At 39.4% G+C, this 27,983-nt stretch overlaps 1 protein-coding gene across 3 annotated transcripts in view; it reads left to right on the top strand.

Moving 5' to 3' along the window:
• Positions 1 to 27,983, top strand: part of PAWR (pro-apoptotic WT1 regulator) — an 82,802-nt gene that overhangs the window by 26,583 nt on the left and 28,236 nt on the right. For all 3 annotated transcript variants that reach the window (XM_065041336.1, XM_065041324.1, XM_065041329.1), the window contains exon 3: positions 14,678 to 14,806. In XM_065041336.1, coding sequence (XP_064897408.1) covers positions 14,678 to 14,806 — 129 coding nt within the window. The remainder of the gene's footprint in view (positions 1 to 14,677; positions 14,807 to 27,983) is intronic.

The following is a 27,983-nucleotide window of genomic DNA, read 5'->3' as shown; positions in this document are numbered from 1 at the left end:
CTGATATTCTGTGCTTAAAAAAAAGTCTGTGCATTGAAATGGCATAAGAGCAGTTGTCCTCATTCAGGGAAACTTTCCAACTATCCCAGCATCCTTTCTTGGCAGCGGTGAGTAGGAATGTGTTCGAGAGCAAAGCAGACATAGAACAAACTTTCTTTTTTTTTGATACTGTTACCTTCCCAGATTAGAGCAATGGTCAGTTTAGGGAGTTCTTGGTGCATGTGCTCATGTCTTCTCATGAGGAACCAGAGTGCTGCAGCCCCAGAAATGCTGGATGATGCCGTGGGGGAGTTGCTCGGCTTCATATGCTCGCTTCTCCCAGTTCGCTTTGCAACTACAGTTGGTTTCTGTGGGGTGTGTGCATGAACGTTGGTGGCAAGAAATATGTTCTTGGTGCAATTTGTTATCCCTATTTGTTATATGTGAAACTTTTCCTCGCACAGTTTACTGTTATAAAATCCTGGAAAAGAAGGCTGCAGGGGACCTTGAAGAATCATCTGGTTGTCATCTTGTTCACCAAGATCCTTGTACCTCTGTTATCCCTGACACGTATCTGACATTGGTGTGTTGTTGAAGATCTCCAGTAATGGAAACTGCTTTTTCGGCAGACGGCTGTATGCCCCTTTTTTTTGTGTGAGACTTTTTGTTTGTTGTTTTTTGTGTAATGTTACTGTTGTTTTTGCAACAAAATCTTACTATGTTTAGTGAGATGCATAAGTGAATCAGTCTGCATCTTATTTGCAAGGTGATTTTTTGCTCTCACTGACCCAATAAGTTGTTTATAATGTTAACTGGATTTTTGGGAGAAAGCCTTTCTCACAGCATTTCATATCAGTGGTGAATGACTGTGAAAGCCTTTGTAGGTGTTTGATATGACAATTTATAGATGTACTTATGTCTTCCTTCCTCTCTACACATTTTTAAAAGTCTTCAAACACAAACCATAAACTGAAAAGCAGCTACAGGAGAGCATCAGAGCCTTTTATTACCCCAAATCCAGTTAATTAGATACTCCATTATATACAAATAAAGATAGCCAAATGTTAACCTAGCTGTTTCACATTTTCAGATTCACAGCCAGGAAAGTTCCTAGAGCCAGACTGCTATTTCAAGCGCAAACTACTACAGCTGAATTAACAATGCCTTCTTTTTATCTTATTACAAATCCATGTCAGAAGTATATGAAAAAAAATCATGGAAGTGTGAATGAAGCTCTAATAGTTTTAAGAAAAATGAGTTCCATTTAAAAAAATGTGGAACATTTTACTTGAAGGAATAATAAGAGAATACCAAAACCCTTGTACATAGGACATAGTGTAGCAGCTGTGTTATGATATTTGTGGTCTTGATTTCAACTGATATCTCTTCCTAAAATTACTTGCATATGTTGGCAGGAGAAATCACTAATGTCAGGAATGCTACATATACAAGGTATACATACACATATTTTAATGACATTTTTGCATATCTGTGCCAAGAGAGGGGTAATTCGATACAGGACTTAGGCCAGGTCTATGGGTTCCTGTCCTTGTGCCGTCCCTATTGTGTGTGGACATCTGTTTTTATAGTAGAAGTGGCAGATCTGAAAATAACATTTTTGGGTTTTGATGAATTAATTTACAGTGGGATCAATTCCTGTACAGGTAAACATTGTGCCGGGACAGAAAAATGCGCAGTGCAAGGCTCCAGGATGAGCAGAAGATGACACAAGGCTATTTGAGCAGTCTATAGATAATTCTGGGTTCATGTTGTTTGTGGTGGAAAAGCCAAGTTGAGACATCCAGCTTGTCTCTTCATCCTGCTTATTTATATTTATGTTTCCGTTTACTTTTTTCAGTTCCAATGGCCCATCTGCATGTGGAGCCAAGCTGGAGAAAGGAGCATGTTAAGCCACTATCCATGACTCTCAATAGGCCTTTTTACCCAAGGAATTATAACATGGGGCTGTATCTTTATGTGGCACGCTGGTGAAACTTCCAACGTGTGGATGGATGAGCTCTGCAGAAGTCCTCTTGTTGCTACTCCCAGTGATAGCAACTGTGCAAATTACTGGGGGAAAGCTGTTCTGTAGTCCATGCAACCTGCAGGTTAAAGAAATCACCGTGGCCAAGTGTCAGATCTCTGAACTCTGAATCAACAGTTTGGTTCCTCTCAGAAGTAGAGAGTGTTTACTGTTATCAGGGACATATCCCAAAACAGTTAATGATGTTCCACATTAGTATGTGCTTTAGGTGAATACTTCGGTATTTCTCTGGTTTGAATTTCTGAGGTTTTAATTTTGTGAGAGCTTAACCTTTTCCACGTCAGGGCTGCTTTGGATCCTTGCTTTTTACCTGCCTTGCCTATGTGGCCTCTGGCACTCACTTGATCCTTTAGTTAGCTAGACCAATGTGTTAGCTAAGACTGTTCACTTTTTGTAGGGTTAGCTTTCTGCTGGTAAGTTACCTCCCTGTGCCAGGGAGGTGTTGCAGGGGGCTAGTGAGTGCCCATGGGCAGGAGTGCGAAAAGGGAGGGCTGGGGTATGACTGAATGGGAACAGGGTGATTTAAACTGTTGTGGAGCCCCAGCCCTTTGTGTGTCATGTTAAATTTGTTAGGAATCCTGGGGGAGCGAGAACAGTCTTGTTTTCTTGGCTGGAAAAAGCAATTGCAGGGGGGCATGTGAAAATAAAAAATAGGAAGTAAAAATAAAATCAAAGCAAGGCAGAGTTATTTCAGTGTCTGAATAAAGTTTGGCTCAATTTTGGGGTGAAGGTTCAGTTCTGATTCTATCTAGAGTAGTTTCCTTTCTTTAAATTGTCTGGTGCCCTCATACAGTTAGTCATAGATATGCAGAGAGACTTTTTACTTCCACGTTGTTTTTATGGTATTTGAGAGACTTTTGGATTCCTTACTCTTCCAAATCTACAGGCAAGAATCCTGTGGCGGGGAGGGGAAGAGTTTAAAATTGTTCTTGGACAAAAAGTAATGTGTATGTAAAGCCTTCTGCTAATTTTTGTATCTTGTAGCACAGGTGCTAAGAGGTTAATAGCTAGCCTGGCACTCCTATTGTGTCAAGAGATTTTTTCTTTTCTAACCTAAAGCAATGTTAATTTCCATTTAAGGAAGAATGTCTGCAGGAGCCAGTGGTATTTACTAACTGCGCCTGTGAAAACATTCCTTTTCACCCTCAGATGCTCACTCAGCCTTCTGTTTTCCAAGTGACGTGATTACAGGCTTTAGCTTGCAGTCTGAGAAATTAAAAGCACGTTTTAATAACGTGAACAGCAGAGTTCTCAGTTCTGACTCTGCCTCGGATACTTCCTCGCTTACGTTCCCCTGGCTTGGATTGGTGTACAAGTGTAGCAATGGCTGAGGGGTTTATGTTTTTGGTGGTTTTGTTCGTGGTTTTGTTGTTGGTTTATTTATTATTCTTGTTTACAACATGAAGTCCCCTACTGGAGCATCATTTTACCTTTGTCATTAAGATTCTTAAACCCAGATTTTGTTCTTGATTTAAAGTATCATTTGATTGTGACTGGTTATTGCAGGGAATGGATTGAGCTCTGAACCCCATCTGCAGTGTTGTCAGCTGATGCTAATTCCTCTCCTTGTCCTCTTCGGTCAGAGTGAAAGGCTGTGGGGTTGGACACATGAATGGCTCAGGGCTGCTCCATGGTAACGCTGTGAATGCTTCTACCCTGTGGTACCTACAGGACATGTACAATTGTTTGCCTTTCTTTCACAGGGGGATGGTAAAGCTTGAATTACCTTGTGTCTACCACAATTTGGTGACCAGAAAGCAACACATATGAACAGCTACCGTGGAGAAGATGATGCACATTAACTGTGTACCAGTCTTAACCTCATGCTCTCTTTATACTCAGTAGAAAACAGGGGGGGAGGGGTATCAAAAGGGGTATCGGGGCCCGTTTATCTGGTACTTCAGCAAAGGAGACCCTTGCCAGTGCAATGTTTTGGGTCTGGAGCTTAGAGTAGATCCATGTCAGCATGTAACAACATTTCCTGAGCACCTTTGATGGGTGGATTTCTAAATACTTCAAAAAAGAGGACTGTACCCTTTATTCATATTTTACAGTTGGGAAATGCATGTTACAGTTCTTTTGAATGGAGAAAACAACTGGTTTGTAAGCTGACATCTTAAGGATTTGCTTGAGCTGTCTGGGCTGAAATGGTAGATCTGTTGACATGCAAAGAACTTCTCAGTAGTTGCAGACCTGGCCGAGACTTACACTGTGTTGTACGCAAGTAACTGTATAACTAAAAAAACCTTAAAACTGTCACTCAACAATTTTAAAAAAAAAATCAGCCTATGAAAAATTACTTTTTTCTGCACTTATTAATATAAGGTTTGTATTTAGGCTGGTATTTTCCCTGCTTTATTTATTCCTGCCTTATTCTGTTTTGATTTGCTGTAGAAATACCATAGCTCTCTTATGCTGTGTGTTACAATACTGCAGGCTTCCAGTGAGTGCAGTTGTTTTGACCCAGCCATATGACGTGTCTCATCACGATCCTATACTACATTGCCTCACACCTAGATGGATTTAGGTTTGTGTTCGTGCATGTTCTGCTGTGTTCTGAGGTCACCATATGCAAATACTACTGCTGTGCTAAGGTACTTGAACCCGCTGGTACTGTTGTGTGGGCTTAAAGTCAGCACATGAAATGTTCCTGAGCGGTGGAGTCTTGTCTGTCTGCATGCTTCCATCCCAAAGTCCTCATTTTCCTTATCTTCTGGCAGAGAAATATGTCCAGCTCTGTTTTAGATCCAGTAATCAAAATGTAAAGATTTGGGGTGAGTGCTGCAAGGGAAATTAGACAGATCACTCCTGACAGTGACAGAAAGACCACAGAAAAGTATGATGTTTGGTTTTCCTTCTCAGACTGATCCAAGCAGATGTGTTCTTTGCTTGCTTGCTTATTTTTGCTGCTGTAATCTCAGTTTACTTGGGTAGCTCCCTCTCACCAGGCATCAGCTTCGTGTTCTTTCTTCGATCCTTTCCCACAGCTATTTTTGTCTCCCACACTTTCTCCTCCTCACTAGTAGGTCAATCCTATAGTTCCCTCAGTTCCTCGCAGAGCCTTTGAATGGGAAGAGTCAAACACCCGCTGAGCTGGTTCAGGGCTGGATATGCAGCGCTGACTGCTCAGGTGGAAGGGTAAGGGCCTGCTTTGTCCAGCCTTTGAGTTACTGTGGCAGCTAATCTGCATCTTTCACTTGCAGTAAACCCGAATTAAGAAACACCACGCTTGTGCAACTTTCATATTTAAAGATACTACTTTGTTATCAAACGTTATTTATTGCTGTCTAGAACACACTACCGCTGCCCCCCTCGCTCCCCCCATCACTAGTGATTTCTTGAAAATAAGGGGACAAAAGAACTGTGATTTCTGAGCACCCTTTCCATAAGAAGGAGGCGTACAAAGGCTGGTGACAGAAGACTGTCATGCTGTTAAGACATGGGATTGCACTTTGAGAACCTGGACTGGATTTCCATCAGGAGCCTTGGACATTGATACAAGCATTTATTAAAAATTAAGCATTGGCAGAGCTCCTGAGGAAGAGGCCTTCCTTCCAAATACAGAGCTAAAGGGTGAACCAGCTAAACAGCATTGTCTCTAGGATTAATTTCTAGGTGTAAGGTGTTCTCCCAATAAATAATTACAATATTGACTGCAGCAGCAGCTTTAAATTTTTTTGATCTTATCTGGGTATTGCCATCCTGCAGGCTTTAGTACGACAAATGTGCTTTGTCTGCCGCATGGCTTCGTTCAGTACTGTCTATTCCTGACACCAGTTCTGAGGTCTTCAAAAGTGCTTATTTATTGCCTTGAAAGTCAAATTCAGCAGTTTTTGTCCAGATATGTGCCTGTCCTGTTTAAGGTGCTCTCCCTTTCTGCCCCACAGCTGAGTGTAGAGTCCTCATATCTGTCTGGTTAGAACAGCTATTTATATTAAGACTCAAAAGAAACAGCTGGGGGAGCAGAAAACTTGGTTGGTATTTTTACCAGCTTTTCTATGGATTTAGAAGATCCCAAACGAGAAATGCAGTACAACTCTCAAAGAGCATTGTGCCGAAGTTTTCTTTTTCCTTTGGAACTGGTTCTGGGTCTATTGTTGTGGCTTGTCCATGCTCACTTGGTTGTCAGCAGCCTCTTTGGCTTTGTTTAGTTTGACCAATCCCACACCCACCGTGTGTAAACACTGGGTGAGAGTCAGTTGGGTAGAAAAATGAAAAATGACAATTAGCCCATTAAGCAAGAAAGCAGAAACCTATGAAGGCACTCTACTACATTAAAAAAAAAAATGCAACCACATTTTACATAAACCTTGATATTCAGACAATATAAATTGCTACAAACTGCATGCTTGGGAGGATAGGGTAGTCAGAAAGACAGTACACTGATTAACGTTTGCTCTCCTGTCAGAACATTCCTCAAATACTGATCTCATCTTAATTTCTTTTTAGAAGTACCCTAGATATACTAGGGAAGAAGACAGGAATTAGACGCGTTCTATATTACATGGTCACATTAAGAGGAAAACTTCTGTTTTGAGAATAGTGTGCTTATCTTCTCCAAGATTTGTTTATCTCCATGTTCTTCTTGGTTTAAAGAGAAGGGTGCTTAATCTCTATGGTCTTTATCTGCCTGACAATATATCTTTCTCTCTTTTGAAATGTTGTTTCTGTTTGCAGTGGAGGTCAAAATGATGGTGGTTACAGACATTTTAATTTCATTATCTAACTGTTCTTTGAGTGGCTTTTGTTCAGGCGTTGTTCCCAGTGGGTAAACTACTGTCCTTTCAGACAGATTACATGGTCTCTAATACTTGTATCTCCCAGAATCCTATCTAATACAGGAGCAAGTTTTATAGGAAAAATCATGTGGAAGGGTGTCAAGTCTGTAAGCTATAGCTTGTTTTCTGTACATCCAGGATGAGTGCTCTTTTTCTGCTATTGCAATCTGTGATTGTTCTTTTCTAACAGGTACGACATGATGCAAACTGAGAAATATTTTTCCTGTGAACAGTGCAAATATCCTCAACAATTCTCTCTTTTTCTTCCTGGTTGAAAGAAGCAAACTTTGTTTTGTCAGTTTCCTTCTCAGTCACTGGTTTGCGATCTCTATATTAGGTAGGATGCATCAAATCAGAATGTTAATTAGGAGGCTAAGGAGGTGGGTTTGGTGAGTGACTCTGCTTTAGAGCACTTTTTTTTTTTTCTTCTGTAGTTTGTGTGCTTTTTTGGGAACATTGCTATAACTTTTAGATTTGTACATTCAATGTCTTTAGTGATTTCTGTGTGCAGAGTGTAGTCTTCATTAACTCTATGCCAGATGTAAACCTTTAGCAGGAGAGGGAAAAGATGAGTTGTCACTAGCAGAATTTGATTAGAGCATAAAGGTAAGAAGAGCAGTGTGCAAAATTCCAAAAAGGAGGGGGATGTTTAATTTCACACTTCAGTGTATAGAGCTGTGCTGTATCTTAAGTCTGAGCCCTGTAGTTCTGGAAGTCGGGGGGCAGGAGCTGCCTGGGGCTCATACCAAGAGCAAGAAGAGGATTTGGCTGCTTTTCTCTTAGCCCCTTTATTTGCTGTTGTTTTTTGTTTTCTTCTTAAGAGCAGGACATTGGCACTTCTTTTGCATGAGTCATTAGTACATTCATGTTATAATATACTGGCATCAGCAGTTTGACTTCTTCGCATAAGGATCTTCGGTTCTGCTGTACTTCGGTTCTCAGATACTGATCAATCTGAAAAGGGTCTAAGATGCGAACTTTCAATGTAGTATTAAATAGTTTGGCGCTTCATTCTGATAGCTTACGTTTTTCTCTTTTCTAGAAGGGTTTTAATAATGCTAGATAGCTTGTCTTTTGCAGTTTCTCTTGTATCCCTGGCGCTTTATTCTGTGACTTTAATATTAATGTCACACACTGAGTAGTTAAATTGAGCATTTCCACCAATCATTCTTGACAAGCCTTGTGATAAAGGATTTCTTCGCGATTAGTTTAAGTTAAACATTTGACTTTTGAACTCATTCTTGTGGTATGTTTGAAGACAGTGGTGGCCAAACAGTGTATTTTGCTGAATAACAAACTGCAAACATAGCTGCTTTTTGTTATTATAATGGAGGGATAATTGACATTCTGGTGCTGATGTAGCTGATGTTTTACTTGAAGCTTTAAAAGAATTCAAAATACTTTGTTATTTTGCTCTAATACAGACAAGTATGTTGATTTATTTTTGTTTTGTTTTTTTTTTTTTTTCTAAAACCATTTCTAAGTGGCTTTTAAGACTGCAGATTGTATTCGCTCTGAAATACCATTGAGTGTACAAAGCAGGCACTTGTAAATTCTCCTTATGGGTGAGCAGAGGATAGAATTCAAACAAAATGTAAATGTGACTTAAAATCACGAATGCTCTGAGCTCTGTAGAGCAGGATGTGCATCTCACTGATCTGTAAGATGCTCGTCTTTTTGGTTTGCTTTGTCGGCAGCGTGGTCAAGGATGAGCGCGTCCGATGGCTGCAGTCAGCTGTGCCCTGGCCCACCTGCTGGTCACTGACCCGTTGCTGCATTCGAGTCTCCTTTGATCTTGGATACCAAAGATTCCTGCCTTTATTCTTATTTTGGGTGGAAAATCCATGGTCTTGATCACACTAATTGTTGATGTTGGACCACTCCATTTGGATCGGTAGACTTTCAAAAGTGCACAAAGATCATTCAGATAACGTGTTTGAGTTCAGAATCCTTTTTTGGACTATCTTAATGTGAGAACTAAGGTCAAGTATTCTTAAAAAAATAAAATCTTTTCCTGGGTAATTTATATCAATAAAAAATAAATAAATAAACCCTGTTTATAGGCTTTAGATAGTTCCTATGAATAACATTAGCTCTTTTCATCTCTGTAAGGATGTTTTTCAACTTGTAAGGAACAGCAGTTAGGGAAGCTAAACCTGTTGAAACGCTTGCATAGTGAAAAAGATGCGATTTTTCCAATTATACTGTTGTTCTATAAAAGATTATATAACTCTAAACCCATTTTACTTAAATATTTTGGGTACTGTCTGGACATTGTAATAAAACTGTGTTTGAAAAATATGATTATAATGCTGAAGGGGAAAGGTAATATAATCTCAAATAGTTGAGATTTATGATTTTTGCTTGGTTTTGCTGTGTATTATATAAGGTGATGACAATAAGGTTTGATATTGTGCAAAGAGGTATGAGGATGGTACTTAGCAGATATCAGAGTTGTGCATGGTAAAGCAAGGACGTATTTGATTCTCAGTGCTCTAGTAAGAAGAATGATTATAAAGAAATTACGTGTAAAATAGTCATCTTTTTATGTGCAGTTAACTTTTCCAAGCTTTTTTGAATGGTCAGCTGAAGGAAATATAGTGTTTATTCCCAAAATGTATTTTGTTGTAGTCAATTACTTGGTTACATTTTTTTTTTTTTTCAGAGTTAAAACCAAAATTCTTATATATTGTCTTGTGAAGCTTTTTGGGAATTGTTTACATTTAATAGGAACCTTTGCACTTTTTCAGTATTTTGACATGAACTTTTACTAAACACAGAAAATACCATTGCAGTATTTTTTTTTAGCTTTTCTTTTTAATTGTTCAAAGTCATTTTGGGGCAATGGAAAAAAGCCTGGATTTGTTTCCTCTCCTAGCTTGTTAGCATGATTAAGAAGCTAAAAAAAATGTTCAGATAACTGATGGTGTTTGTGTTGTAGAGATTCTGTTTATTGCCCAATGTCGAGTTCAACATGGGTTTATTGAGAGTATGTGTCTGCTTGCACATCTCGCTGTACTAGTTAAATATGTTATTATCTCAAGTGCTCATCCTGCTGATGTAGCGCAAGCATCCATGGAGTTCTGCGAAACAAATAGTTTGAATGGGCTTGCATCTAGTTTGGGCAAAATCGACTGGGCTAATTAATAGTGCTGAGACTAACCTGCCTGACCTTTCGTGACATGAACTGAGAAGCTCTGAGATGTGTGCTCGGCCAGCAGAGCCACAAGGAAGAGCAGGTTGGTGCTGGAAGGGGGATGGGGATAGTGACATTTTGACTTGGCACTATTTCGTGTGGTGAGAGCAGCTTGTGTGCACTCAGAAACTGATGTCTTGCATGTAGGAATACAGCTTGTTTTCATGGAAAAGACAATCCATCCCCAGTTTTTGTTTGTTCTTAGCAATGCACAATTGTTTATAGGAAGCAAACCAGTGAATAATTAGAAATGTTGTTTGTATGATGTCTCTTTAAACTGGGGACTGGTAGTGTGATGGAATGCAGGGATGTCTTTGTGGCTGTTTCCTTCATCTGTCTGATTCTTTTGAAAGCATCTTATTCTGCTTGTGTTTTCCATACTAGAGGTTTACAGAAAAATGTTTATACTACAGCTTCAAACATTTACTGAAATGCTAGAAAACCTAAAGAATTTCTGTGGATTCCTTATATTAAGATCAGATGTGGGAATGTCACATTGAATATCTGCTGTACAAAACTCAGATGATTTTAATGGAAAATAAGAATCCAAAGTGGTATGTGCCTAGCAGCAAAATAAAGAAGCAGGGGGAAGGGAATGGACAGAGAGAATTATATAATGGGTCAGAATTGCAACTCGGTGGTAACAAGTACATTTCTCTGCTGTGCTGACAGCCAAAGTAATTACTCCGTTTATGTCTTTTTCAATGATATAAAACTAGTTTCTGAAGTAAACGTAGTATTTGAGAAGAGCCTGCAATGCGAGCAACACAGTAATCCATCTGATTGAAATGTCCTGTGGGCTCGGGCAGTTTCACCCGCAGGGCAGTTTAAACAAAAATATTTTTTAAAGTGTGTGACAACACTTAATACAGTTTTAATTTTTCAATAATAACTAATCTGTCAACCAAAAGTTGCTTTAGTTGATTTTTATTATTCTAAAAGTTACATGGACTATAAAGAGCATTAAGATTAGCAGTCTAACTGAAGCTGATGGAGAAGTACATAAGGAAAACATTGAATGTAAAGTATTATGAAAGCTTATTTCATCATGTTTTCCCTGTTAAGGCTAATGGTTATTGAAACAAAATAACTCTAGAAAAAGTAGTAAAATGTTAAAATTCTGTAATTATTATCATGTCACCTTGTGCTCAGCAGGCGTTTCATGGTCATTGTTTAAATTAGTGTGTGAATATGTGCATGTCTGTATGGAAGGCTGAGAGGGGATCTTATCAGTGCTTACAAATATCTCAATGGTGGGTGTCAAGAGGATGGGACCAGACTCCTTTCAGTGTTGCCCAACGATAGGATGAGGGGCAGCAGGCACAGACTGAAGCACAGGAGGTTCCATCTGAATATGAGGAGAAATTTCTTCACAGTGAGGGTGACAGAGCACTGGAACAGGCTGCCCAGAGGGGTTGTGGAGTCTCCTTCTCTGGAGACATTCAAAACCCACCTGGACACATTCCTGTGTGATCTGCTCTGGTGAACCTGCTTTATTTAGCAGGTAGATTGGACTAGATGATCTCCAGAGATCCCTTCCAACCCAACCATTCTGTGATTCTGTGAAGGGGAACATAACCTTTGTGTTTGGCAAACCAGGGAAGGTCCTTGACAGTGACTGGTGATCTGCTTGGACCTTCCCGAGAAGAAGGGAAAGGGCAGAAGGGGCATCGCTGGTAAATCCTAACTGAAAATTCTTAGTTTAAAATTTTGTGGCTGGAAATTTTGTGTCAGATGATGACATATTGTTCCTGTCCAAAATATGTAAGAGAATAGTTAGTAGCAGGTGATCTTAGGTTGTGGAGTCTCCTACTCTGGAGACATTCAAAACCCGCCTGGACACGTTTCTGTGTAACCTCATCTAGTTGTTCCCGCTCCGGCAGGGGGATTGGACTAGGTGATCTTTTGAGGTCCCTTCCAATCCCTAGCATTCTATGATTCTATGATCTTAAATTGAAAGAGAGCATTCTTCCTCACAGATGTAATTGTGTATTCAGAGAAAAATATTTCAGTGGAGTGCTGGTGGTCTCTGGGAAGCTGATGGGAAGTATGTATCTAGAGAAGGAGACCATTTTTGAAGAAAGGTGCACTTGTCTACTTAGTTGCTACAAAGATTTTTTTTTTTCTGTCTACAGTATTGTAATATGAGATTTATGCTTCTCCTTAAAGAATGTTGTTACTTCAACATGCAAAACTTCTTTGAGGTGTGTGAAGATTACTGGTGTCTTCTGTCTCCAGGCACTTTTCTCCTACACTTATTAAAGGCTGCTCTTTCAAACTCATGTCAAAACTGTCTTGTTCCTTGGAGTTTATCTGGGATCTCTGTTCTCTTACATGAACAACCTGGAGGCTGGAAGAACAATCCAAAAGTTTTCCTGGTTTTCTAACACAGTATCATTCTTCATCTGCATGACGTTAGTGATACTTTTTTGCGATACCTTCTGTGAGCCTCATAGTTCTTTCTGAAGAAGACTGATTTTGTAAGAGCTGAAGATCACACCATTTCTTTTTGCAGTAGTGGCTCATTATTTCTTATTTTGTCACGTCAGAATGCATTACTAGGATAATGTAATAAATTATGATACAGACATAAGTTTGTTTTACCAAAATTTTTAAGCTCTACAGTTTGTAAAAGGTAGAGGATGTTGATTTGAAGTTCATTTCTTAGAATGTGTTGTGACAGTGTTTTTTAAAGACTCTGATAAAAATGGATCTGAGAGAACCAATTTAACTATTTATCTCTAGTTATTTTATTTGAAAAGACCACATATTGAAAGTGGTTTTGAATGTATAATGATTCAGCTGTAATAATCTTTCAAGTAAGCCTTTTCTTATGGATATTAGTAGACAGGTCTATATCGGTTACAGTAAAATGTTGGTTAGAAGTAGACTGGTGAAATCACATTAGTATTCTGCTATGAGTGCTACTGTAGAGAATTTAAATAGCCTTTATTCAAGTTCACTTTATTATGTTCACTTTTGGAAACATACACCTTCCCAGTTTGTCAGCTTCCTAGCACTTCTATCACCATAGTGTTTGCTTTGGAGCAGGTAAAATTAGTTTTTTACATACTAGTGCTATTTTTAGCTAGTAAATAACACTGGGTTTCTTTTTAAAAAATACTTCATTCTAGCATTGTCATTATATACTTTTGATGAGTTTTGTGTCTGCTGGATAAGGTGATGTTGGAGATTGTCAATATCTAGGCCTCCAAACAGTGATTTTTGGTTTTGTGCATTAGAAACTTCCATTGAAATAATTTGACATTCACCTTTGTTTGCTTGCAGCCTTGTCTGTTTCTCAAGGTATTGCACATTAACCTAGAAGCTTTTTCTGATGACTTAGAACGGTTAGTTCCCCAGGTTTTTGTAACAAGGTGTAACACACCTCTTTTTAATCACAGAATCACAGAATCACAGAATCGACTGGGTTGGAAAAGACCTCAGAGATCATCGAGTCCAACCCTTGGTCCAACTCTAGTCCGTTTACTAGATCATGGCACTAAGTGCCATGTCCAATCTCAGTTTAAAAACCTCTAGGGATGGCAAGTCCACCACCTCCCTGGGCAGGCCATTCCAGTGCCTGATCACTCTCTCTGTAAAGAATTTCTTTCTAATATCCAGCCTAAATTTCCCCTGGTAGAGTTTAAGCCCGTGCCCCCTTGTCCTATTGCTAACTGCCTGGGAGAAGAGACCAAATGCAGTGCTGGCAAACAGTTTGTGATGTTTTGATCAGATTTTTTTTTGGAGCTTCATGGCTGCTTCATGTGAGGCTTCTAAACATGAGATTGTGGGGATTTTTTTCTTTCTATAAATTTGTATACGTTAAGCTAATAGACCTATTTAGACGTAGTTGTCTTAGTCCAAAGCTGGTTGAGTCCTCACATTTCTACCCCGGCCTCAGTGTGGCTTTGAGCTAGAACAGAGGCAGAGTTACTGATTTTTATTTATTTACTTCCTTACTTTCCCTGTCTCTCACCTGTCAGCAGTCAGTGATTTAGAAACTCCGTCCTTTTGAATCAAGTATTTCAGCAAATGTAATACAAAACGTGTTGAAGAGCTAAAATGTTATGTATAAGTGTTATTGTTAGTAATTAATGACTGCCCAACTAATTTAAAAATGACTTATTTTTGATGGTGAATTTTCAAAGACAAAACCAAAACCAAGGATGGGTGATTGAGACTGACACTTGAATCTCAGCCAATGCCACTGTGTCCAAAATGGTCAGCTGTTGATGGAAGTATATAATTAACTCTTTTTTTTTTTTCCTTTTCTGTGCTTCCTCAAAATCTCTTATGTAGGGGTAAAATTTTTGCTCATGGTAAATGTGATTGTAGAGTCATTCCAATGGAAGGACTCGGGTATAATTCAGGCTTCTGTTCACGGCAGGATTAGCACTGAACTCGGACAACGCTGCCAGAAGCTTTGTCAAGTTGGATCTTGATTAGATTTTTTCTTATTTTGTGGTTAAGAAAAAGTAATTGATTGTCAAACTTTATTCTTATATTGGAGATATAAATATCCATGGGAAGAAAAGCGTTTAAGCATTGAATTCAGCTTTTCTGAAATATGAAATTATTCTTTGAAAAAATGCACTGATGTGTGAATTCTGTGAAATACGGGAAGCCTGTAAAGCAATATACGAAGACTGTTTTGTAACTGAATATTTTTGGTTTTAGAGCCTTGACGAGTATGAAGATGATGAAGCAGGGCAGAAGGAGCGGAAGAAAGAGGATGCTATTACCCAACAGAATACAATACAAAATGAGAGTTCCAGTGCAGATACCCCTGGCTCATACTTACTACAGGTGAGATCGTAACACTTGTTAATTTTGATATTTTACTCAGTTTTAAAACTCATACCGCTGCCTTCTTTGTACTCCTCCTTAACAGTAGATCATATGCTATATTGAAACAAACATGAAGTTCGGGAGCTGTCATGTTACTAAAAACAGAGTATGAGGTTCCAGTCCTCAAACTCAACACTACTGAGGGCCAGTTTTATTTCTGAAGGGCCTTTGAAGGCAACAGTGTTGATGTTCACCATAGAACTTTTCATTTGATGACAAAAAGAGAAACCTGGAGATTCAAGTGAAAAATACTCACAGGTTTAGAATATTCAGTTAATTGGAGGTAGACTTTTCAAATCAGGACCCTATTTCCTAATTCAATTTATTGTCAATTAAAAAAACCTTCTAATTACTGATTCTGGGATTGAGATAGACATGCACACTCTTAGGGAATACACCCCTTGCCACTGTGTCACCTCTTCTCCATTTTTTTTTGTTTTCCAGTCCCCTCGCCACAGGTTACACTCAGTCCTGCAGCCTCAGCTCTATCAAAACATTACAGTTACGCCCAATACAGGCCTCTTGTGTCCTGTACTACCCCTGGCAAATGTTCTGTCTTCTCCCTTTTGTGGCCTTAGTCTCTTTAGCCAGTCTTGTTTCTCCTCCTCTTCTGTTAACTAACAGCATATGCAAACCCAGCTGTACACACTGAGGCCATCCAGCTTTGCCTGGTGACTCCAACAGAGGCACTTGGACATATATAGGGAGAAAAATATATGAACAGAGCAAGCACATGGTGGTAGTTTTCAAACCACCCATAACCAGAGGGGACATTGCTGAATTTAGTAAGTCAGGATGTGCTTTCCTTCTAAAATTTTGCCTGCTCTTTCATACGCTCATGGATGCATTTGGCATTCAGAAGAGTCTATGGCAAAGAAGTCTACAGCTTAATCACCTGGAATGTGAAGAACAGTCTCCTTTTGCTTAAGCTGAACCTGTCCCTTGCCATCTGTTCCATGTGATTTCACCAAGGTGTCCCAGTGCAAGACATGGGGAACAACTGCTTAGTCTGTATGTGACCAAGTGCCACAGAGGGAGCACGACCCCTCTCAGCTGCCTCTTCTCTAGGCTGAATAATCCTGTTTTATTTAGTTGTTGCTTGTACAGGAAGTATTCAGTAACATTCTGTACTTTTTCCAGTTTGACTATATTTTCATTTGGGATCAGGAAACAGAACTGAAGAGTTCAGTACAGCATACAATTGCAGAATGGTTTAACGATTTTGTTTTGTTTTGTTCTTTGTCTCTTTCCTGACAATTCCTGGTATCTGCCTGTTTGTCTGCTGAGTTTACTATTGTTGTTGTGTGTCTAACTTAACATTTTTGAGTTATCTGTGAGCGATCATAACAAGCTCAGAGGCTGATGCATATGTAAATTTAGAAGCGTGTTTACCCTTTTGTCTACTTTGTGCTTAGGTACACTAAATTTCATCTCCTGTTTCACCTCTCAGCCACTCCCAACAGAGAAATCCCGCATGTTTTCACAGTTGACCCTCATCCTTTCTGTTTTGAACAGCATCGTTGGACACCTCCTTCCCGACAATATAGAAAAGCACAGGTCCCAAACAGGTTCCTGTGGAACTCTTTTGGGTGCTCCATCCACTGCAAGAGCTGATCATCAGAGCCCACCATTATTTCTTCTCTTCACCAGTGATTTATTCATGGAAGGACATTGGCTCTTATTCCAGTGTGGCTTAATTTCTTTAAGAGGCTTTGAGGAGTGACTTTTTGAAACTCAGTAGGCTGCCAACCAGCTTTTCTTCTGGACACTTTTTCATTTTAAAAGCTGTATTGGATTTGTGGAGTCTAACTGTTTTATAAATGCTCTGGTGATTCTTCCACACTATTATCATATTTGCTCACTTATTCCCCAGTTATTTTAGACCTACTAGCACCACTTTATTCAGTATAAATATCAAGCTTACTGGTCTATAGTTTCTCATCTACTGTAGAATCTTCTTAAAGATAGTGATTAAGTTAACTGCTAGTATTAGGGCAGTTTTAAGTGGGAGATTATATACAACCTTGAGTAGTTTAGCTGTTATGTTTTTCAGTAACATCAATAATTCCTTCAAAGCTCAAGGAGTAAATACCTTCTTATTCTGGCAACTAGCTTTTTTTTTTTTTTTTCTCCATGTTGTTCATTTGTTTTAAAGTTCTACCAGCACTTCTGTTCGAAACAGACCTTTGAGTCTTCCGTGAAGAAGTGCTCTGATGTGAGACTCTTACCATGATTTTCCATTATGAACACCAGCAAAAATATTTCTGCAGAGAAACTGTCTCCTTTGAGCACACTGCCTCGTATAACTTGATCTATTGTCTTTGCAGATTCTTTGCCAGGATTCCTCATTCTGAAATGTTTTTATGCTTTTTCCAAGTTGTTTGTTAGACTCTCTTATTGTATTCACTCCGTTTTCAATTCTTCAACTAATATTCTGAAAGTTGTCACTTTTAGTTTCCCCTAGTGGTATTATTACATAAAGCTTTGGCTGTATTCCCGTGCCCCGTTCTTTTAATCCATATTTTCTATTCTTCTCGACAAACAACCTCAGTTTCTATTTACCAGGCTGTCTGTATTAATTGTGTCCCACATCGTTCCAAGTTTGTCACCTCCATATTCCAACAGGCAGTACTACTTTGTTGACAGAGCACAGCAGGGGCGGCCTGTCTCTGACAATACAGAAGAGAGTCCCAGGCCTCAGATCTGGCAAAGACCCAGGATGGCACATGTACAGAACAGATGGAACCTTAGAAAGTTGTAGCTGCTAAGACTTAATCGGTTTATTACTGACTCTGTCAACTCGCTTTTTATTAGAAGACTTACAACTTGCCCAATTTGAACAGAATTTGACAGCAGTGTTATTTCGGCTTTGATGACTTAGTTTCCTTTTGAGTCTGCTTTGTGCAACAGTTAAGCCTAATTCTGTTCTTAAAAGTAGAATTTATGTTTTAGATTTAAGAATTCAGTCAATTCCAGTTGCTATTGACCAATATCTATGTTAGTTCTACCTACTCAGCAAAATATATTTCTGTAGTTGTAGATGTGTTCACTGATTTGTCCATTCTATAATTACTGTAACAATTATAGGGGAAACAAGACAATATTTACCTAATATATGATGGATAAATATGTTGCTGAATAGTGTTTGGTTTCCAACCTTCAACCTGGTTCTTCAGTTCTGTTTCAACAATGTCAGAAGTTGCTGTTATCCTTGCCACGAGCAAAATGCACAGATTTTGAAAACTCTGGCTGGATTTAAAGTCCTTGATCCAAAGCACAGAGATATCTGATTTGTTTAAAATAGATCTAAAAATACACCAGTTGTGATAGAAGTAGAACTAATGGCTGAAATCAGCATCTCCGTTTTTTTATAATGGAGATGTGGAGGTTGACAGGTCTGGCAACACTATAAACATCAAAAAACAATCACAATCAGAACTGTTACTTAACATCAGCAAAAGACAGCGTGGAAAGCCCCACCTCTCCAGGTGAATCAACAATAAATCCACTCCCAAACACAAAACAAATGTTACATCTGGCTCTGATTTCCTTGCCTGGTTTTTCTCTTATTTTTAATGCTTCAATTCAGTGATTCTCAGCTTGGGGGTCGCTGTGCTGTGGACTACTCACTGATGTGTACAGGGATGCAGACTAAGAGTAATAAGTTACATGAAATGAAGTTTAGAACTCTTACAAATAAGCTAAACATTTGTAATGCTAATGACAATCATAGTTAATGTTACTCCTTTAAAGTTACCTATGTTACTATTTTAGGAATCCGTGGAGTCTAGCAATTACAAAAATCTAGCTCTTTCTTAGTAGCAATTGTAAAATTGAAAATACTGCAAAAACTATCTGATAGCAATGGCTTTCTTGCAATGGGACAGAAATTATACTATGCACAAGGTAATGAACTTCATCTCTTTTCGTAATTGAAGATGATGTTAACAGGCACTTGGTATAAAGATAACATGCATCAAAAACCTGCAAGATTTGGCTAGAAAAATGATTAACTTCCTGATGATTTTTCTAAGTCTCTTAGAAGACTGGCTGAATTCCAGAAAATACGCTAATACTCAAACAATACGTATATACAAGGCCTGACATTTTTGCATCAAAGAATCCGGATTGTGCCAATTCCATGGTCACCTGCCTCCTGGAACTCAGTTGTTTGGGGAATATTTTAGGAGACTAGATGCACAAATATGTGTCCTCAGTGTAGTCCTGTGGTGGGAAGGGTTAATATGACTTCATCATCACAGAAGTGAGATCTGAGTGTGATACCATCATGTAGTGCCTGTGAATGCTACTTGTCGTGCTATGCACTGTATGAACACATTGCAGAAAACGTCATCAGTTGTGAGCAGTTTGACATTTAAGTGTAAGATGTGGGAATAGTTGAGTAAATGTGTATTGGCAAAAGCAGCAAGAAACAATAAGGTATTTGAGATCTTCAGTTATTTTTGGCATTGACATGGGCTAAAATTAGACGTGCTGAATCCTTTTGTCTCCCTGGCAAACCTGCACCAGGCGTGTCAGAATGATTTTTGCTACTAAGATAACTTAGAAATAGGGGGCAATTAGAGAGAGTGCGAGATACCAGTTTTTGTGCCTGTGAGTACGAAAAAGGAAAACTGAGTCACGTAGATAATGAGGTTCAACATTTGTGAACTAAATACTCTGAATCCTTCAAGTGAAAGGTAATGATTTATAAAAATGTGAATGATTTACAGTATCCTGCTGTAAAATGGGAATGCTGATCTTTCTTATTGTCACACAGTAGCAAAATTTGTCCAATGTATTTCTTAATTCCAAGTGAAGACACTGCAGATAACCGTCGCAGTTACCAAGACCTTTCATGTCTGGAATGACTGCTGAAGATCTCTGTGGTCATCTGCTAGAAACCTGATTTAGAATTTGTATTGCTGGCATGAAACTGGTTGGGGAATTTTGCCTCTCAGGCATTCTAAAGCCTGGGACCCCCAGTGGGAGACATGACTCACTCTTCTTGTTAAACCACGCCGACTGTTTTGCTGTACCTGAGTATTGCGTAGTGCAGCAAAGCCCAGGACCTCATTTAAGAGCCATGCACACTAGTTAGAAATTGTGATCGTCTCGTTCCAGCCATTAATTTGTTTTGTCTATGCAGCTGAAATGGGCGTTTCTTGGAGTCCACACATTGCTCTTAGATTGTGCAGCAACAAGAAATTCAAGAAATGCTGATGTTGAATCTTACATCTTCATCTGGTGGTATAATTATAAAATCGTGCTGCAGCAGATTGGGTTCACCGTAGTTAACTTCATTAGTGAATAGGTTAGATGGCTGGTGAAGTAATCTAAACTTGATTTATTAGCATGACCGTTTAGTTATGACTTGTGCATGTAGTCCTAAGTCATCCAAGAGCCTGTGAGAATTGAAGGAAAACCACATCTGATCTTTTTTTAACCTTTTGTTCTAAAAGACTTAACGTTTCACCAGAACATCGCAGACATTTTCTAAGAAGAACACGGTCCAAAGATACTCCCACAGAAGTGCTCTGGTGTGATTCCGATTTCTTAAATACCATCTTTTACTTTAGATGTGGCCCAACACATTGGAATTTTCAGAAGAAGTGATATACATCAGTGTTACAAAGCTGTAAATGTTTAATAGAGGCACCTTACAAGCTCTGCTGAAAGCAGTAAATAAAATAAAGTTAGGGAATAAAAGTTTCTAGTGACTTCTTAGCTGTGTGACAAAGTGCAAGGAATGCAAGGAACTGAAGTATTACATGTATCTCCATTAGGAAACACGGCTGAAAACCTGCCTGACACAACCTTCCCCAGAGTTCTGTGCTTCAATCTTATGCCAAGAAGATGCTGCCAAATAAGCTTCTCAACTCGCATTGCAGTTTGTGCCTGTCTATTATGCATTTCCCGGCTTTTTATTTTGTGCAGCAGTGTAATGTCACACAGCATCGTTTTGCAATTAGTCTCATTATCCAAAGTATGTGGTCATGGCATTTATATCTATTCATACCTGACCACAGCTTTTGAAAGATGTTTTGCTTCTAGGTTTCAGGTGGTTGTTGCGAAGGAGAACTCTGTACATGCATTCAAGAGTAGTAATTCATCTTGTCTAAGTATATTGTCATGATACTGCTTGGTGTTAATTTCTGTCCATAGAGAGAATGCAGGTGTGGTACAGGGCATGCCCAGATGTATCAAGGCATGTGTTTTATTTTATAGGCTATATTTCTTCAGATATTAGGCCAAGGATTATTTTTTGTAACAACATGATTATAATATTAGTATTATTTTAAGAAGTCAGTAAATAAAATGTGATTGAAACACTAACATATGTAAATTAGGAGGAACTGTGTTTGAATACATTAGGTTATATGTAATTCTGCCAAATCAGGTTGTGGGACTCTGGTATTTGACAGTTGATTACCAGAGAATGTTCATCTTGGGTTTTCTATCTCCAGATCTACTTCACAGAGATGGTATGAAAAGTCATTAGTATTCACAAAGCACTTAAACAATGAGTGAATGCAGTAGAGAGGCTCATGAGGAAATCTTATTGTATGTCTAAAAATGTTGCGTAAAAATGGGTTGAAAAGTATTCAAATTCAATCTTGTTTAAGTATTAAGAGGTCACTTAATTTTTAAAATCCATTTGCATCTAAAGTCAGTCTTGTATGTGCAGCATTTTTAAAGTGACATCAGTTGCAGGGAATTTGCTGCCCTGTACAGTTCATGACAAGAACCAGGTGCGTCATATGTTTAACTGCCATGGTTGGTAGGGCTTGGGATACCCAAACAATCCCAGTAATCTGTGTAAGGAAAACAGGAGCACAGAAATTCCATCTTTCAATGATCACATACGATCAGGCCATCACTCAAGTAGTTTGTAGCAATATGGGGGTGTATTCTGAGCAGTTCAGGTTTGTTAATAGCAGTAAGTAAGGCATGGTGGTCGCTTTGTGAGAAACAAGCAAACACAAATTACTCAACACTACTCACTGAGTGCTCTTTGTGTTTCACCTAAGAGATCCTGTGGAAAAAGACATCGTGTGTTGGCGTCAGGAAAGGCAGTATCGTCATGCATGTAGTTGTAAGAATCTGAATGAAAGTTACTTAAGTCAACAGTGTTCTGACTCGTTCTGAACTGGTTGACTTTGCAGCTTTGGTTTTCTTTACATGCCTTTTGTCTGTATTACTGGACACTGAAAAAGAAACAAAACCAAAACAACCAAAAAAACAAAAACAATTTAATTAATCCTCAAGGTAACTTCTCTGAGTTTAGGAGTAGTAATGTTGTGTGGTGGTCTTGTCTGGTATGACTGGAGCCTTTAAAGACATTGGATGAGTTATTTTGCAAAACTGAGATTGCTAGTTTTTAGTTAAATCGTGTGTGTGCTTTTTAATAGAAACTTGAGTTTTGAAACAGCGGAGTCTGGATTTCTCAGCAGAACGGGCTATGTAACAGAGATCGTTGTTGCAGCGTAGGTTTCCCTGCCAAAATCCTTCTCCTCTCATGTGAACAAATTTAGTGTATGTGTGCCTACGTGTAGTGCTGCTGATCCGTGTGCCATCAGTGGGTTTTACATTCCCAAAGGATCTGCACATGCTCAGCAATCCGATTGAACTGTGTTGCATGTGCACTATCTAATACTGCTGCTTTCAGAAAGTGCTTACAAGTGAAATCAGGGTCCCCTTTGTCCCTAAGAAGTCAGGGAGCTGAGAGGCGGCAGCGACTCGTGTGAGGCCGAAGGCAAAGCGGGTGGCTCTCAACTGGCCACAGCCAGATGAAGGTGTTTGGCCAGGGTGGTGTAGCCTTGAGGATGCAGGTTGGGCATCCCTGTTTGGAGACATCTGACCGCCGCTCTTGTAGGGAAGTACGAATATGTGTTTATCAACATTTTTCTTCATCATAGCTGATCAAAAAGAGAAATCTTTCAGCTTGTTTGTGGAAGGCACCATTTGCGTTCAGTGCCTGATCATTGTCAGCATAAATTTGATTACCTTTGGCAAGCAGACTTTACATTTCTTAGAAAGAAATGCAACATGGTGAACATTTTTAATGTCTGTGTTCAGTAAAGTTTAATTTAGTGGATTAGTGGTTTAATCTTAACATTTTGTTTAAGGAATGCATTTCACCCCCAGTAAATAGAGTTAAATGTACCCAATGAAGTCTCTCATAATTGAATACTGGGTTTTGTGTGCCTGTGTCACAGGACCTGCATGAAAACTGAGAGTGAATCAAGCCTGTGTCTGTGAAGGCAAGGTGGTGTGGAGGTTTCTTACTCCTGCTTTAGGTTCACAATTGTCCCTGGGAACTGCGGGGGCTTCACCACAGCTGCTTCTTCAAGTCTTTTCTAAGTCTTGTGCAGACCAAGTAGGAAGCAAAGTCTTTAAGTTATTTCTTCCTTGTAGTTTTTCTCAAGTTTGGTTGTGATCCTTTCATTAGGATTTTACTTTTTAGGGGCTTTGTTTACTTTTCTTCTGTGATTTTTTTTTTTTTAAATCTACAGATGTTTCTGCAATGTTCTCAGGCTGGATGTGCAGGCTTTTGTTTTGTTGTTGCCCTGTTTGTTTCTGTCCCTGTTCAGTTCATGAATCTGTGCTCCAGAATTCCATAAACTGGGGCATTAGCTGGTTTGGAGCCTTTATATGGCCATAAGGAATAGGAAACAGTTTCTCAAACTCCCAGCTAATGTTTTGAGCAGTCAGCAGGGGCCTCCTGTGAAAGAATTCATTTTCTTTCCCACATGCTTTCTCTTTTCGACTGGCATCCCTTTTTAACTCAGCTGACTTGAATGCTGGTTTGAGAAGATTGTTTTACCTCTGAAAGAGTCAAGATGGAAATTCTGTTCAGCTGTCAAAAATGACGATGTCTAAGTGGGTATCTCCTCCCAGTCTTCTCTTAAAATTTCTTGGGGGGAAAAAAAAGTGGTCAGTAGAGTATAATGATACATTGTAGCTGAGGTTTCTGTGGGGACAAGAGTACTCAGGTAAACGCAAATTTATTGAAAAAGGAAGGACTACCTGCCATATCTGCTTGTACAGATAGATGACACAGCCTGACTGATATCAAACGCTTGTGTAAGGTATGTTGATACTTCTGACTCCCACACTTTCCTGCAGTTTTATTGTAGAGAGAGACTTTTAATTCTGTTTTCATGCTAGGAACAAGTCGGACGCCTAGATAATGAAGTTGTAAGTACATGCCGAGTGTGTACAGTGGGGGAGGACGCTTTTTGGCAAGAAACTACATGGGCCAAGGGAGTCCCTGCTGAATGAATGTCCTTGTACAAGGTGGAGGGGGAAGACCGCTTGCTCACTATCGCAGAAAGATGAGCAGAAATTTATACAGCTCTGCAGAAGTAGACATAGCAATAGTTGTCAAACATTTTTAAAACATGGGTCATGCATTTGTGTTATTTATACTAAGTTAGAGAGTATCGTGTTGGTAGTTACTCAGATGCGCTTCTGCCTTTAGAAGCTGCGTATTCCGGTTCCGCAGTGATGTGAGAATGGCGGGGGGGAGCCTGCTTCTCTACATCCTTGTAGTGTGGTGTAATAAATGTGATGGCTCAGGAGGGAGGAGGCATCTGGAATTCAGAGTTGTTTGGTGGAGACACTCTGACTAAGTTTATACTGCTAAAAAGAGCAAGACCTGGGTGTGAGCTCAACTGCTGCACTGCTGATAGAGCCTATGGCTTAATTATTAGCAAGGTTTTCTGGCATGGTTTTGGTTCATGCTACCTAGCGCTCTCCTGTATCATACCTGGGGACTGTTTGAGGAATAAAGTGCCAGGAACCAGTCCTTGCATGTCACAGCATCAGGTTTGGCTGCCTGCGTAGTGCTACAAGGACATTACTAGCCTTTGCTAGCTCAGAAACAGCTCCATGCCCTTAATCAACACGCTGAGGTGTGCAGCACAGACCTCAGTTTCACGCTATGAAAACACCGCTTGGGGCTGTAGTTCAGCCCTTGCATTATTTCAGATACTTTTGAACGGGGAGGAACCTACAGATTGTTATTTCTCGGGGACACCACATGGAGGAGACTCACTGTCAAGTCCTTCAGAGTATGGATGTGGCAACCGTTGCGTGGCTTTGGAGCCACGGCGTAGGCTCTGGTTTGTCTGCCTCCATTTACTCCTTTTTTAGAAGAATCTGTCAGGCCCATTCTGCTGGTAAACACACTGACAAGGACCTCCTCTTTTCTTGGAACCAGCACCTAGTAGAGATGGGCAGGATCGTTCATTCTTTTGAACTGGTTCCACTGAAGAAGCTGGTCTTATCTCTAGTTGTGTTTCTAGTACATAGTGTGCAAACCACTGTGTGGACATGTCAACAAGCAGCTTGATGCTCTGAGGTGAAGTTGAAAAAGTTAACATGCTCTGTAAAATTTAAGACAAATCTCATAAAAAATAACTTTGGGAAATTGAATTTTGGCTGTTTGTATGTCTGGACACAGGGTACTGTGTTGTGAAGGGTCTATGCACATAGCTCCGTGCAGGACTTTATATTTACCATTGCTATAAAGTGCTTTCAGCAAGGTCTGTTCATGTTTCCACCCTCATCATCTCTGCTGTGGGTCTCATATAACGACTTAGCTCTTCTGTGACTAGATCCTAGAATCATAGATTCATTAGGTTGGAAAAGATGCTTAAGAACTGACACTACTCTCATAATTTCTCTGAGTTATAGAGGTTTATGTGCATCTGAATTTTGTCTTTTTTTAAAATGTTCTCCTGTTTCAGCATCAAATTGTGTGTCTTAGATCCCATGCTTTTTGCTTATTTCCTGGAGGTATTCCTCAGGCGATGTATTGATTCTTTGTATTTTCTTTTTTTCTTCTTTTATTTTTTTTTTAACGAGTGACTGACACACTGAATTTCAGAGCTTTGTGCAAATATTTCTAGGTTCCCTTTCTTTTCAAGGATTTAGAAAGCCTGTATTTTCAGTTTGTGACTATTCAGCACTGATCCATGGAGGTCATATGTTGGATATAATCAGTGTCTTTCTGATCATTTTTCCAGCTCTGCTCAGTCAGTGAGTCACCTGAGATCTAGTCAGGCTCTGTCAGCCTTATCTAATCAGCTCCTTCATAGTTTCTGTTCTGGGTGCCTGCCTGCTTGTCCTGAACTCTTGCTCTGGCTCTTTGGTGTCAAGTATTGCTTGGATATAGAGAGCTACTGAATAAAGAAAAAAAAGCCCTGCTTATATGCTTTAGTGAGTATTTCCAGTTCCCTTATTTTTGGAGCTTTTTTCTTCTTGATTATACTTGGCTTCCCTGTCAATTACTTGTTTTACCTGCAGGTATTTCTTTATTTTTTTCCTCTCACGCAATGTCCTTGATAGGTTGCTTCATAGGTAGGAATTGAGGATACTTAATCTTCCTCTTAGACATCTGATTGGATTCCCTGGTCTTGCAGTGTTTCTCCATGGCCTCCTGGCTCTATGTAAACAGGGAGATGAGTCATAACTCCTTTGGCTTTGCAGGAATAATACGTATTGCTTGCACCCGGGCGTTCTAACACGTCTGTGTTAGTTCTTGTTTGAAGTCCTCATTACTTACATATTAATTAAAGGTAGTAGATCAGGCTGTAATAAAACAAGGTTAAGGTTCACTTAAGTAAGTAAACGGAATTAAGGACACTTAAGTTTTCCCTGACTTAAATTTGTTTTTCCAATATGTTGAGTGTGTGTGTGTCCCCTTTTGGGCACCCTATAGTTTTATAGTTTTACTTCAGTCACATGACTATGTTTATCAATCAACATGTAAACTATATGCTGCAATCTAACAGGAGAAGATATATAAAAATATTCGTATGTAAGTGTGTAATATATTTACTAGAAATATAACGTCCCTCTAACCTTAACCGTTCTGTAAGTCTGTGTTATTGACATCTGTTCTAAAGGTAATTAAGAGGTACTGGTGAATTATAAGAACTGATAAACTTTTAAGTCCTCTATTGGTTTGTATAAAAATGCAAATAGGTTTGTAAACCATATTAACTGAGAATTAGCCCAAAGGGTTATGCATTAGATATTTAGTTCATACTGGCTTTTTTAGGGAAAGAACCACCATGAACTTACATGTTTTGATGTTTTTCTTTATATGAAACTTTCATGCCTTTGCAACTATGGAATTATGTAAGGGCAGATTTAAAAAACAAAACCTTATGTTAAGGTTTTTAAATTATATTAACATGTTATGCAATAAATCTGACCTAAAGTACCACAGTTTAATAACTGGTGTGCTAATATATTTGGGTTTTCTCTTCATAACTGGACAAACAATTAATAGTTGGAATAGCTGAATTTTATCCTATGAAGCAATTAGAGACAAAGAATGTGTGTACTACGCAGTATTTTTGGGAACATGCTGCACATGTATTTGAGTAGGTCAGGACACAATTAACATCTTTTTGGCAGAGTTGGGTATCGCTGCCCGTGCTGGGGACACTCGGTGCCTTTGGGCCATGCTGCCGCACACCTGGGCCGGGCTCTGCGGGGCTGGGCCCCCACGGGCTGCCCCACAAGCACATCTGGGTCACTCTGCAGGAGCCAGTGCTCACAGGTACCCTTGGATCCTAGCGGATTTTGAGAAGAGGCATTATTTGCGTGGTTGTGTTCATTGTTCCTAATTTCTAGAAAAGCAACACCAGCACATGAACAGACTTGGCGCACAAGTGTGTTGGGTGTGCAGTTCTTCATTGAGGCTGTGCTCTGTCAGGTAAAGAGAACTGCAGTGTCTTCACCTGGGACATCATTCATCCACAGTCCAGAAACACACAGACATCACAGAGAATTATGTGTTTTCAGATTTCCCTTTTGAATAAAGAAATTGAATAGCTTTTCTCCCCAAAGGGTTGCATAGCCAAGGGGTAGATGAGACTGCCTGGAACCTGTTTGAGGTGAGTGTATTTCATATGGGGTGCAGCAAAAGCGCCTGGGAAATTCAAAGTCAGTGTAGAGAACTAGTAACTTGTGGTGCTGTCCTAATTTATTTGTAGGTTACTCTACGACTGCAGAGGTGTGTACTCTTTGGATCTTCCATTTGGTTGGTCAGTTGGTCTGTCTGTCTCTTTCCTTCCCTTCTACCCCCTGCTGATGCTCTATCAGATTAATGTACTTA

This window comes from Columba livia, chromosome 1 (assembly GCF_036013475.1).
Source record: "Columba livia isolate bColLiv1 breed racing homer chromosome 1, bColLiv1.pat.W.v2, whole genome shotgun sequence".
In the NCBI taxonomy this organism is placed as follows: Eukaryota; Metazoa; Chordata; class Aves; order Columbiformes; family Columbidae; genus Columba; species Columba livia.
The sequence above is the reverse complement of the archived record's forward strand: the minus strand, read 5'-3'. Positions and strand labels throughout refer to the sequence as shown.